At 46.3% G+C, this 13,607-nt stretch overlaps 1 protein-coding gene across 1 annotated transcript in view; it reads right to left on the bottom strand.

The window, feature by feature from the left end:
• The window catches only part of ACTN2 (actinin alpha 2), a 65,798-nt gene that overhangs the window by 7,983 nt on the left and 44,208 nt on the right, over positions 1 to 13,607 (bottom strand). The window contains exons 10-15 of the mRNA XM_006738269.3: positions 12,628 to 12,858; positions 9,790 to 9,937; positions 7,661 to 7,811; positions 4,851 to 4,959; positions 3,260 to 3,400; positions 1,581 to 1,763 (exon numbers count right to left, since the gene is read on the bottom strand). Coding sequence (XP_006738332.2) covers positions 1,581 to 1,763; positions 3,260 to 3,400; positions 4,851 to 4,959; positions 7,661 to 7,811; positions 9,790 to 9,937; positions 12,628 to 12,858 — 963 coding nt within the window. The remainder of the gene's footprint in view (positions 1 to 1,580; positions 1,764 to 3,259; positions 3,401 to 4,850; positions 4,960 to 7,660; positions 7,812 to 9,789; positions 9,938 to 12,627; positions 12,859 to 13,607) is intronic.

Below are 13,607 nucleotides of genomic sequence, written 5' to 3'. Positions count from 1 at the left end.
TTCTTGTTCCATTTGTACCCGGTGATTTACATTTTCACGCCCTGCCTGAGTTCTCTTTGTGTCCACAGACAAAGGAACTATTTCAAACGTCTTTTTTGCGTTTTCTGCAAAACTGCTCCTACAGACGTCACTGTTCATAATGTCCCGTTCACAAAAATCCACGTGCCCGCTCTGCTCTTTAACTTCGGGCTGGGAGAAATGTTTGACCCACTTTAAGAAAGGACATATTTCCCGGGCGCCTGGGTGGCTCAGTTGGTTAAGCAACTGCCTTCGGCTCAGGTCATGATCCCAGAGTCCTGGGATCAAGTCCCACAGCGGGGAGCTCGCTTCTCCCTCTGACCCTCTCCCCTCTCATGCCGTTTCTCTGTCTCTCTCTCTTTCTCTCAAATAAATAAATACAATCTTTAAAAAAAAAAAAAAAGGACATATTTCCCTTTTCCTCAGGAGGACGACTTAGCTCAACATGACTCCCTTTTCCATGATGGCTGTCAGAAGGCCTGAGCTAAATTTGAAGCTCAAATGCAGTCAGTCGGTCCTGTCTCTCAGATTCCCTCTCTCCTCCCCATACCCGGTCTGCTCCTCTTTTGCACTGTTGATAACTGAACAACTGTTGCACGTGTGTTTTCATAGCAAGCCACCTCAAATCCACCTGGTGAACTTATTCCTGGGAGGCTCTGTAGTAGCATATGGAGATGACTGTGCTATAATTTAAACCATGAAAATAATTTTTTCTTAAGAACAAGACAAAAAGGCTCAAATGATCCCATGTGGACTATAATTAAACCTGTGGACAGTTTCCCAAAATCTAAAAGGCAGCAAGTCAGCAGGAGTACTTGAGTTCCCCAGTTTTCTAGGCGATTTTTCTGCATTTAAAATTCACACACATTTGGGAAGTGTCTATCCCATATTCTAAAAATTATTTAATGAAGTACGTACTACAGGCAGGCTTGAGCGCACCAAATTTTCAGTGGGGGTTTTAAAAATAGTTTCCCTTATGGTATTAGTCTCATAATCTATACTGATTTTGCCAACATTTTGTAAGATCTTCCTTAAGGAAAAACATTTCTAACTTTCTTTCCTTACAAATCAGAGGCTGCCCAATGGCATTTAAGAGTCTAACATATTTCGTCTGTTAAAAACGAGACAACAGGCCCCAAATGGAGTCACTTAGGCTAAGCCTCACATCACCAACCCAAGACTCAATTCCAGTTTCTGCTCACCCAGGAATGGAATCTTAAACAGTCAATAGCCTAATCAGCACTATTAGGTCATCTGCCCGACAGACCCCTGAAGGAACGTAGCCTTGCAATAACCAACCGGCTTTTTTTGCCTGGTATAACTTCCCTGTTCCCGCTTCCCTCTGCCTATAAAAGTCTTGCATTTTGTACAGTGCCTCAGAGCTCCTTTCTATCTGCTAGATGGGATGTTTGCATGATTCAAACACTGTGAAATCTGGGGTGAACAAAAACCCTGATCGTCATGCACATCAGTCACTCTTGTTCCCCAAGTATTTACCTCTTCCCTCAACGTTGGTTTCAGGAATGCCCACCTTGTCCCACATCCGGTCCTCAGTCACCCACCTTGTCCCACTTGGCCCGGAGCTCATCCATGGTGACAGTGCTGTAGGGATTGCTGGAGCTGATTCTGATGTTGTAGCTCTGGATCACCTTCTCCACCTCGTTCTGGATGGCCATGATGGACTGCCGCTCACCGTCCGCCTCCGGGAGCGTTGCCTTGAACTGCTCGTGGGCAGTGATCAGACTCTAACCCAGAGACAGAAGTGGGGAGAACTTTACTGTCATGTGAATTTTACAGGCTTCGCTGTTCCTTCTGCACACGTGTGAAAGCCTTTTATGAAGGCAGGAATCTCTGCAGGGAAAACAAATTCTGGATGTTTTCATAAAGCTATTTGGTGCACCAAAGTCAGGTTCCTTGAAAATGGAAAAAAAGATAACCGTGATGACTAATTGATGCCTATGAATCCAAAGTCTTCAAAAAAAAAAAAAAGAAAAAACCTGTTTTCTTTTTTAAAAAAATGTTTGTTTTCATAATTTTTGATCCCCAGTTACTGTTTCGGTCTTACTCTCCATCGACAAACAGAACTTAGTTGCCACATTTGCTGCCTTTATACTTAAAGACCACCAGGAAATACAGCCCTACTTCTCAAAAAGAAAAGGCCACAAAAAAACAAGTCTTTCCCCCTAAGGCTTTAAAATCCCATTTATCAAACCTATCCTTTGGCCCTAATGTATAAGACAGTGGCCCCTTTGTTCTGCTGTGTGTAGATGCCACGTAAACCACCTCCCAGTGCCAAGCTAACAGTCATTTTAGACACTACAAGAGACTGGCTGCAATAGAGAGATCGACCTTTCACCAAACAGAGAAACTACATCATGCATCCGGTATGGCTTCCATGGCAAACTTAGATGTCTCACTTACTCCAAAAATAAATGATTTTAGGTTGCTAACCTGTGCTTAAGAATGCATGCAAATAAAAAAAAAATGCAATATTCAACAAAGTAATTTCTTTCCCCCTACACCCAGGTGCAAACCCTTCTAGAATATTCCTTGGCAGGGAGGTGTGGATTCGAATTCCTTTATTTGGAACCTTCAGCATTCCTTCATATTTGGATTCTTTTTGATGATTTACCTATTTTACAGAAAGAAGAATTTAGAAGTATTTTCCCTTAATATTCCATTGTACATCAAATTCATTGTACACTGGTCTCTCAATAGACTGGGTCCTGGCTCTTTGAGAGTAACCCTCCTCCCTAACGTGACTACTTATAGAAGTCTTACTCACAACTTTGAAGTTCTGGAAGAAATCAGAAGCAGAACATTTTGGTTTGTGGGAGACAGGAGGTGCTGCTTTGTGGTTTCTTATGCTTTAGGAGCCAGCAAAACTATATAGATCTTAACAAACAGTAATATGCATATATTTGCAAAGTACTTAACTCAGCAGCCAATAAACTCATACCTTCCCACGAATACCTCCCAAGAGCGTAGATGTCTATGTTGCCCAATGATTCCACGGTATTTTTTAAAGAACAGGTCCCTTTAGATGTATTCACCATTGTCTGATGGATGTTAATTTTTCAGTTGCAGCAAAGAGAAGTATACACGTTTTTAAGATAAGGGTCAAAGGGTAATTTGGGCTTCCTAGCTACATTTTTTTAGTAAAAAACAAAAGAATTCTACATGTTTAAAATTACAATTCATCTCTAGCGCAGTATAAGCATGAAGCTGGGGGTTCAGTTACCTGGATTTCCTCAATGCTGTGGACAATGAACATGTCTTGTAGGTCCTCCATGGCACCTTCCATCCAATTGTTGAAAGGAGCCGCTCTCTTGGCAAACTCCAAATGAAGCTGATCAATGGTTTCTAGCAATTTCTCAGTTCTCTGGAGGTAAGTTAAATAGAAGTGTTATCACGGATGAATAAAAAAATTCTCTCCGAAGACAAACAATCAACCTATTATCTGACATTGTGTTAATCACAATGCGCTCATCACTATCATGTGTATACACAAGATCAGCCAGTGCTCATGATTAGACTGAGCCCAGCAAGTCCCTCAAGTGGCTTCTGAACCAAAAAAGGATTTAATAACATCCAGAGTAGCCTTGTTTTCAAAGGAGAGTCCTCTGCTCCATGCTACTTTTCTGAAAACTGAGAATCCGTAGGGGGGATATAGTAACTTGCTTTCAGCTAACATAGTACCTTTAATGTTAGCTCTGATTCCCTAACTACGCTAGGTAACAACACTCAACACACCGTCCTCACTTTATAGACAACAGTGTGCAGAGAAGATGCACGCCTTTCCCAGAATTCACCTAGCTAAGTGAAGACACAGAACTACAGTTTAATGTTCTCAAATCCTCATTCAGGATCTAACACAGAGCTCTTCTCGGCCTTTCTGGCCACATGGAAGCAGATGGCTTCGAGCCACAGAGAACACTGTACTTGTTTCATGGGGCAGAGATGCTGGGGGCCGACAGGGAAAGCACCCCCTATCTATAAGTCTTCCGTCCTTACTCATTTTTTTTCTCCTGTTCTAAAGTGTTTGTGGCGGGGGCAGTCTCTGTTTCATGCATGGTCCTTTTTCTCTCACTTCCTTTCTTTAGGAGACTATGTAACAGCCATTTGGCATCTAGGAAGCTGGATGTCATGTATTTTAAAAGTGAAAAGACTCAGAAAAAAACTGGCCATTGCCTCCTTCCTTCGCATCATAGGAGTCTTCCATGGTGAGAGACAACGGGTACAGCTAAATACCAGCCACTTTCTGCTGCTTATCCAAGTCTTATACTTGACTAAGGCCAAGTTCATCCTGGATCTTTTCATATCCCTTTTTCTTTCAACGTTTGCTGCCATTTTGCCTTTGCCTGGCAACACGTGAAGTTCTTCCTGATTCCCCAAGTCAATATACTCTTTATAGAGGGCCCTTTGGAAATTCACTATAATCACTACCTGATACAAAATGGGTTAATACCCTAATCTTATTAGCTCTGGATTTCTTTTTTTTTTAATTCAAAAGTATGCATCACTGAAAAAAAAAAAAAGCATGCTTCACTGAAGGAAAAAAAAAAGCATGCTTCACTGAAAAAAAAAAAAAGCATGCTTCCCCACTCTATGGATAAATTATGGGACAAAGCTACCAACTTTGCATTTCACGCTTTCTCCTATTTTTCACATTCTCTGTGGCAGCTCCTTTCACGAGACAACCTGTTTTGTTTTAGACGCGGCATGCCACAGAAAAACGGAAGATTAGTAACAAGGACTTCATTCAAGAGCCTCTGTGAAAAGATCTCATGTCAACAGGTGGCTGACGGGATGTCAGGTCACCAGGGCTTCACCTCCAGGGCCTCCCTCCTCTTCTGAGTAAGCGTTCCCAGTCTGTCCCACTGGTCACAGATCTTCTGACACCGATCGTTGATGTTCACGGCGTCGTGATAGTCCAGTTCACTGCGGGAAGTGAAAATGAAGATGAACTCTCCCTGATGTTATGAGGAAAACAGACACGGGCTCAAAATAAACTGATTTTTTTTTTTTTTAAAGATCTGACAGAAAAATGGCAGGGTATTTCAGGGTTTTGTCAACTGTCACCAAGGCAAACATGATCATTAGTCTTTGACAGATTCCAGGAAGAATAAGTAAAACTCTTGCTGGTCCAACAGTTTTCTACACAGACAGAAATGCTGTCTCCTCAGTGCCCCAAGCTGACTTCAATCTGGTCCAGCCCCAGAGTATTATTTTTAAGTGGCAGTGTACCTGTAAACAAAGCCAACCATCTGACCTGGAGGACAGTCCTATGGGCCGCCTGAAGCCACAGTGACTGGGACAGAAAAGTGAGTCAAGGGGGAGGGAGGTGTCAGCTTGCACCCCCTTGTGTCCTTGGTTCCCCTCAAAAGGCACTGGGCTTCAGGGCTGGGGTGGAGTGCCACGTCCAGAAAGGATGCTGTGGCTTCATCTAACACTGCAGGGACCTTGAAAAACTAGCAGACCAGAGAGCCCTTCCTCTTCTGGACAGAACTTCTGACTTGTCGAATGCCCCTGGTGTGACAGCAAGAACAACATGGTTTCTTACAAAGTAACCCCTCTTCCCCACCAGCCCAGTCTATGCATCCTACTGGGGTCTTTGTAAGGTGAACTTAGCATTCAAACAAATTCCCAACTAGAAGGTTCACCTCATATCTCTGGGGATAAAAAGTTAAGATGAAAGCAAGACTCACAGACGTTTAAAGACACCTTTAGGAGAGACTTCTTTGCAAACAGTCCAAGGCAAACTTTAAGGAACCCCCTTCCCCCCGTCCCGCCCACCCACCCATCCTACTAAATCCATTTCCCTGAGGCTTAAGTTTATTTCTTTCTTCTTTCGACTTTAAATTAAGACAATGGTTGCCCACCACGTGCTTTTCTTTTCCTCTTAAATAATATTAACTTGTCCGGTCCTGAATATTATTGCTTCTGCTACTGAATAAAGGGCGAACTCCGTGGTTGTGAGCTGAGGGTTCTTGCAGGGGGTAAAGCCTGTTCAGCTTACAAGCAGCTTTCTACATACATATAACCCTTCATGCAACTGAGACGTTTTTTTCAGTGAAACAAAAAACAAAACATACCAGCAATCTGCACAGCCTTGAATACAAAGTCAAAAAGGCTACGGCTCTTCAAAATGCAAATATCACGGAGAATAAAGACTTCAAGAATAAAAACCACCACCTGAGATCCTTCTATGGATCCACAATGGAGACACGAATGCTCACTTCCCCATCATTACCTTTAGGGGTATATCCATTTCTCATTTTTCTAATTCATAGAAAGTTCATACAAAGAGTTCTACAAATACCTGCTCTCAAGGAGTGAGGGTTTGCGTAACTGTACATACTGGTTTTTCTGCACTTTGAGAGCTGCACGAGCACTTTGATTTATTACTTTAGGAAAGGTAAAAAGGACAAGGAAGGAATACATTGAGATGAACGCAGATTTAAATTTTGTATGTGGTGCCTCTTTGGACAGTGTGAAGAAATTGACACTGGGGATACCAGGAAGAACAATACAAAATTACTCCTTAAATTTTATGGGCAACACTTAAAACCATTCCGAATTACTCAAGGGAGAAGTTATAGAGCATTAAATAGCGTGAGTTTCTTTCCTCCCTTATTTTAATTGCAATTGTTAACAAGCAGCCACACACCCAACATTCAAGAAGCATGCTCTTGTAAAGACCACAAATCTAGGGTATAATCTAGTGTACAAATTGGATTCTGAAGATCACAAATGATTAAGAGTTTATTTACCAAGGCAAAAAAATAACAGGATACTCTTAAAAGAGGCCGTATCTGTTAGTTCACGAGTTTGCTCTAGTCAAAAGTGAGAATATGAAAGTTTTAAACTTTAACATAGGAAAATAAATGTTTATTATATGTTTTTAAAACTTATTTTCTGACAGTTATCTTTATGTAATTTTGGCCCTGAAACTTCTGCAGGTATGTCTATGATTACAATGAGGGGGAAGGGAGTTGGGAATGACATCTGGTACTTATCCAAAGGGGGCAAGGGTCTTTAAAAAGAGGCTTTGAGAGACTGCAGGGAGGTGTCTCCCCAGAGGCGGGCCAGAGCCAGAGGCTGCACCCCGCAACAAGTGGGACCTGAGAACTCCCCCTGGGGCTTACACCAGCCTGGACTCAATCCATGCTGGTCCCTCCCATAAAATAGAAAGCACGCAAATGAAATAGCACGTATTTGATGACACAGAAAAAGTGGGGCCATGGTGTCTCCTCCCCTGAGGTAAGGCAGGCATTTCTGTTTGGTGTGTGGATGTCCTGCACCCCGGCCTAGAAGAGGTGGCCTTTCCAAGCTGGACCCCAGTCCTTCACGCTCACTTCTCACCCTCTTGGAAGCAGAGCTGCCTGGGGTGGGGCTTGTGGATGGGAGGGCACGGGGATCCTAGCCCATCCAGAGAAGCAAAGCTCAAGTCTGTCGAGCTACTTAGAAACACAGAGGCCTCCAGCTTGGTTCTCCATAAACTGAGTATGGAAACTGCCCTGGAAATGCTCTGGGAAGCTCTCGGGGGATTCCTTCCATTGTACTGCGGCCCGTGGGCTCGGCGGGCAGAGCTGTGCAGCCGCATGGGAGCACCTGGGCCTGCAAACCCAACAGCACGTACTTGAGTTCCTGCGCGATGGCCGCTATCTGCTCCACGCGGTCCTGGTGCGCCGCCAGGTCGCTCTCGAAGGCCTCGTGTTTCCGCAGCAGGGCCCGGACCTCGGTCAGAGAAGCCGACTCGTAGTCCTTCTGCAGCAAGATCTGTTCTTTGCCTGCAAGGGTTGCAGAAGGGAATACAAACACTCTGATGGCCCACATCAGCTTCCTGGCACCTGCAAAGTTCTCGGTGATGCTTATGATTCCAAAGAACCAGGAGAAGGGGGTAAACACGGTGGTGCTGTTACCATCGTTTCCGGGCTGTAACTGTGCTAACGTTGCCTGAGTCCCTCTGTGTTCTAAAAGCTCGTGTCCAGGGCGCCTGGGTGGCTCAGTCGGTTAAGCATCTGCCTTCGGCTCAGGTCATGATCCCAGGGTCCTGGGATCGAGCCCCGCATCGGGCTCCCTGCTCGGCAGGAAGCCTGCTTCTCCCTCTCCCACTCCCCCTGCTTGTGTTCCCTCTCTCTCTCTGACAAATAAATAAATAAAATCTTAAAAAAATAAAAATAAAAGCTCGTGTCGACACATAAAGGGGGGAAGCATGCTGAGTCCAGGTGAAATAACAGATCTGCATTCTGCATAATCCTTAGTAACAAGTATCTGATTTTCCAGTGTGTGATGCTCAGTTAATAATTATTAGTTCACAAGAATTACCTGGGATAGTTAGACAAGACACTTGTACTCTACCAGCCTGCCCTCAATTGAACCTTGACCCCAAACCTTTTTGTTGGAAAGCTTTATTTTCTGTGGTTAAATACAGGCTGTGGATTTTTCCTGACAGTACTAGAAGTTTCTCTCTCTGAACCTCCACCTATTTCCCCACAAATATTTCTTAAATCAAGCAACTGCTGTGGTTGTAGATGGACTCACGTTTATTCCCTGGTTGATGACCTTTAAGACTTTAATTCTATAAAGCTTGAAATGGAAGGCAAATGTTCACACATTTAACAACGACGACACAGCACTTCCTATGCACCAGATACGGATTTAAAACTTTATATTGTGAACTCATTAAATCTTCATCAAAAGCCTCTGTTGGAGGTATTATTGGTATTCCACTTTGAATGGAATTTTTTTTTTTTTAATTTATTTATTTGAGACAGAGAGATACAGAGAGAGAGAGTAGGAGCAGTGGGGAGAGGCAGAGGGAGAGGGAGAAGCAGACTCCCCGCTGAGCAGGGAGCCTGATGCGGGGCTCGATCCCAGGACCTGGAGATCATGACCTGAGCCGAAAACAGACGCTTAACGACTGAGCCACCCAGGCGCCCCTGGTATTCCACTTTGAAGAGGACACTGAGGCACTGAGAGATTAGGAGCTCATCCAAAGCGCATAGCTAGAAGTGTCAGAGCTGGGACTCCAACCTGCCTGGCTCCAGGCCCATGCCTCTCACCCTCTTGCTGGGCAACATCAACGATCAGACAACACCAAAGCAAAAGGGAACCAAAGGATGAGGGGAACGTCTCTGACCTTTCTCAAAATAGATGATGTGATGGGGAGAATGTTATGTTCCTCTACCTCAGCAAAGAGCAGACAGCCAAAAAAAAAATCATATATATATATGATCATAGTATCACGGCTATGGAAAGAGATATGTTTGCAAGGACTGAAAGTAGATGAATCTAAGTGAAATAAGGAAGCTCAGACTGTAGAAAATGGTCCCTTGCATTCCTCCTTCCAAGCAGATTTTCTCCATGGGAAATTCTGTTGCTTCACAGCATGTAATAAACATGCTAGCAGCAGAAGCTAGCTTCTGGGCCCGGGCTGTCTGACCGACAGGGAATAAACAGATCCTTGTGGATCGAATGGAACAAAAGTGGGGGAAGATAGAGGGAGGCCAAGACTTATGTAAGTAAGTGTGGGAAGAATGCATTTCGAGTGCCATTTTGTGAAAAAGTACATTATCTGCTCCGCTAGAAAAGAAATCTCCCCACCCACCTCCTGAAGAAACCCAGGACTGGGACAGCAGTGTGGAGAGGGGCGGGGACACCTGCCCACAGGGTCACTGACAGAGTGTGTAGAGGCCGCACACTGTGGCTCTGCCCACAGCTCAACCTGGATTTTCCGGGAACCCAACCCCAGGCTACTGCACTTGCCGTAAGCCCACGTCTCGTGCGTCGAAGCCTTCTGCCTGAACTTCTCCGCTAGGTGCTCCATGCGCTCCAGCCTCCGTATCTCGTTCAGCAGCCACTCCTCGTAGCCCTTCTCCGCCTGCTCTAGCCTCTGCCAGGCGCCGGCAATGTCCTGGGGGCGTTCAAGGACAAGCAAAGACAGGTTTGTTAACCTGCGGGCCCCAGCTTTTCTACAAATCCCCTCTCTGCCACAAGTCTGACCGGTTTTCTTTTGTGTTTTCTTCTTCTTGCTTCCCCCTCGTCCAGCCCCCAAATAACCACTCTGCTGTTTTGGCTTTCAAAGGTTTTACTTACTGCCCGGCCTTTTTTAAAACTAACATGGTTGTTCTCACCAGCCAATAAATGCCTGATACTTGTCCAGATGTGGACAAAGGCTTACAGGGCTTTAATTTTCTGGCTTGAAAAAGATGACGCCTCTAAGTGACTCAATTCAAATCAGACTGGGCTCAACCAGCCAGCCCGCCATCAACAACCATTTCCTGGACGTTAGCAAGAGAATTTTATAGAAGAATAAATGATACCTATAAGGTTCCCTGCCCCTGAGTAGCTTGCATGACTGCTGGGGGAGAAAGAAGAAATAAGTACAGTTGACCTTGAACAACACAGGGCTTAGGAGCGCCAACCTCCCACACAGATGAAAGTCAATGTACAAACCCTGACTCCCCCAAAACTTAACTACTAACAGCCTACTATTGACCAGAGGCCTCACCGGTAATGTAGACAGTTGATTAACACATTTTGTACCTCATATGTGTTATATACTGTATTCTCACACTAAAGAAAATGTTATTAAGAAAATCAAAAGGAAAATACATCTACAGTACTGTCCTGTATTTATTGAAAAAAAACCCATGTGTAAGTGGACCCGTGTAGTTCAAATTCGTGCTGTTTGAGGGTCAACTATGATTAAACAAGGTCACTGCAGAGAATGATCAGCTCTGAAGTAAAAACTAAACAGGGTCAGGTGATGCTGAGAGCCCAGTGTGGGGGGTTCCTTCAGGTTGGTCACTTGGAGAAGACGCGTCTGAGGAGGTGGCATGTGAGCCGAGTACCTCAGTGACAGAAAAACCCAGTTACGTGAAGAGGTGGGAGTGAGCGCTGAGGCCTGAGGGGGGCTGGTCCCGTGTGTGGGGGGCAGGTGAGGCCACGTGGGAGTGGGGGGTGCAGCAGCAAAGACCCATCCGCAGGGGGTGGAGGGGGTCAGATCACATGGGATCCTCTAGGCCAGGTTCATGAATCTGGATCTTAGTCTAAATACTCTGGGAAGTCACAAGAGGGTTTTGAGAAGGGGAGACACACTCTGGTTTCCATTTTAAAAACAGCCCACCTGGGTGGCTCAGTTGGTTAAGCGACTGCCTTCGGCTCAGGTCATGATCCTGGAGTCCCGGGATCGAGTCCCACATCGGGCTCCCGGCTCGGCGGGGAGCCTGCTTCTCCCTCTGACCCTATCCCCTCTCATGCTGTTTCTCTCTCTCTCTCTCTCTCTCTCAAATAAATAAATAAATAAATCTTTTAAAAAAATAAAAAATAAATAAAAAGAGCCCAGCTGCTGCTGTGGAGATAGTGAATTTTAGGGGCCAGTGAGAGGGGCATTGCGGGGTGCAAGGAGAGAAAGAGAGAGAGAGAGAGAGGTGGCTCAGCAGATAGCGATGGCCATGCGGGTGGAGCGCAGAGCACAGATTCAAGATAGAATCTGGATGCCAAGCCAACGGGACTGCTGAAGAACTGCACACAAGAAGGTGACGGAAAGGAAGAAGCCAGGATGCCACCTGGGCTTGGGGCGTCCGTAACTTAGGGATGGTGATGCCACTTGCTAAGACAAGCATGAAACAGAGGGCCTTGGGGATAGGTCAGGTCTGAAATGCTCTGAGACGTCCACACAGATACATGAACCTGGAACTGGGGGAAAAGTCCGAGCTGGAGAGGCACTGGCCTTCAAGTGGTGAGGAAAGCCACCAGCCCGGGGGAGATCCCCTGGGAGGTACGGGGCAGAGGGTCAGCACCACGCCCGGGAGAGGTCCTCCCACGGACTGGGGTGGCGGTGGGGGGCGAAGCTCTGCGCCGTGTGTGGAAGGACCCCGTGGGGTGGGAAGGAAACGGTGAGGTCGAGAGTAGAAGGAGTTTCAAGGAGGCAGCGTGGATAACAGTGTGGTTAAAAGGGTCAAAGCGGCAGAGAATATGGAAATGAAAGTGACAGCGGAATGTCACCACGGGGGGCCTCTGAGCCCAACGGGAACGGTCTCCGGAAGGGACAAGCCAGGTGGCTGCAGGGTGAAGAGTAAAAGGAGTAAAGGAGCAGTGAGGGGCTAAGAAGGGCTGCCACCAGCGACTCCTGGAGGTTCTGCAAAAAGGGCAGCCGAGGGCCAGCACTGTGCTACGAGGAGCAGAGGAGGTGGCAAGGTTTGCGATTCTCGAGTCCCAGGTGCGGGTGCAAGTGACTCTGGAGAGCAAGGAAGCCAACCATGCGGGGAGGGAGACCCATGCAGCACGAGGCCCTGGAAACGTGACCGGGTCCTAAGCGCAGGTTAGAGAGGGCACGTGATGCAGGTGCCAGAAGGTCCAGCGGGAAGACACGGCCAGGTCATGGGAGGGCAGGGGAGGCGGTAAAGGCCGCTCTGGGCGGGACACCACCCCAGGAGCAACTGGGGCCAAGAACCGCACACTGGTGGGGAAAAAACATCCCGAATGACGCGGTTACAGGGCCCACATCCTAACCATTCGCTGAAAGGACCTGTGGCCTTCTGGGCGGCCCGTCAGAGAGGAGGCTTCGGAAACAAACCGGGTCCAGGGGCAGGCACTCACCGACACCATCTTGCCCTCGGAGGGCATGAAGGCGGGCCGGTTGCTGATCCGCAGCTTGGTCTGCAGCGTGTTGAAGTTGATCTCCAGCTGACACTTCTCCTGCACCTTGGGCGGCTTGTGCTTGCGCCGGTAGTCCCGGAAGTCCTCCAGCTTCTTCTGCATGGCCTGCATGGTCTTCTCGGGGGTCCGGTTCTCCAGCCAGGGGATCGTGCGGCGAATCCATTCCAACAGCTGCTCCCAAAACACACAAATACTGCTGGAGACGCCAGCAAACCCCAGCCCCCCACCCCCAGGTGAAAAACAGAAGCACCTGACAATTGGAATGCATTCCACCGAATGTTCCTAAAATGGCAGAGTATGAATAGAATACTCTGGACTGAGGGGAGAGGATAAAAAGGCATCTTTATGCACATGCGCTGTGGCATGAATGAAAACTTCAGCGCCGCCCGCCCCCGACCCCACCCCATGGCCATTGGTGATCACCCCCACAGTCCCACATACAGGTCGAAAACTGAAAGTCAGCACGAGTCATGTTTCACAAGAATGTGACATTTACAGGAAACTCAGGGACTAGACATTAGCAGACAAATGCTGGATGGAGCTTTCAAATGAAAAACAAAAACCTGACATGGCATGGAAACTCAGAAAAGAACTGGGTTTAACTTAAAATGTAATTCTATTTCAAATAAGCTCAAATCTCATGAATCTATTGACCAGAAAGATACATTGTAAATCTGGGACTGACTCAATGCCAAGTTATATTTTAATTTATCATTTTGAGGAAATCCACATGATAGAAGTGAAAATGGTAGTGAATTCCTAAGAATGAAGTATATATGCCCCCTTCTCTCAAATTACGAGCAAGTTGAAAAGCCACTAATAATTGATACTCGTAATTACTTGGAAAATGACAGCAGGTAAGAATAAAAATTCGCTAAAATGGTGATACACCCACAGTCGAAGGGTTTGAGGAAGATAAA

Source organism: Leptonychotes weddellii, chromosome 6 (assembly GCF_054177405.1).
Source record: "Leptonychotes weddellii isolate Sample4059 chromosome 6, ASM5417740v2, whole genome shotgun sequence".
Lineage (NCBI taxonomy): Eukaryota > Metazoa > Chordata > Mammalia > Carnivora > Phocidae > Leptonychotes > Leptonychotes weddellii.
Note: the sequence above shows the minus strand (reverse complement) of the source record. Positions and strands in the feature narration are given on the sequence as shown.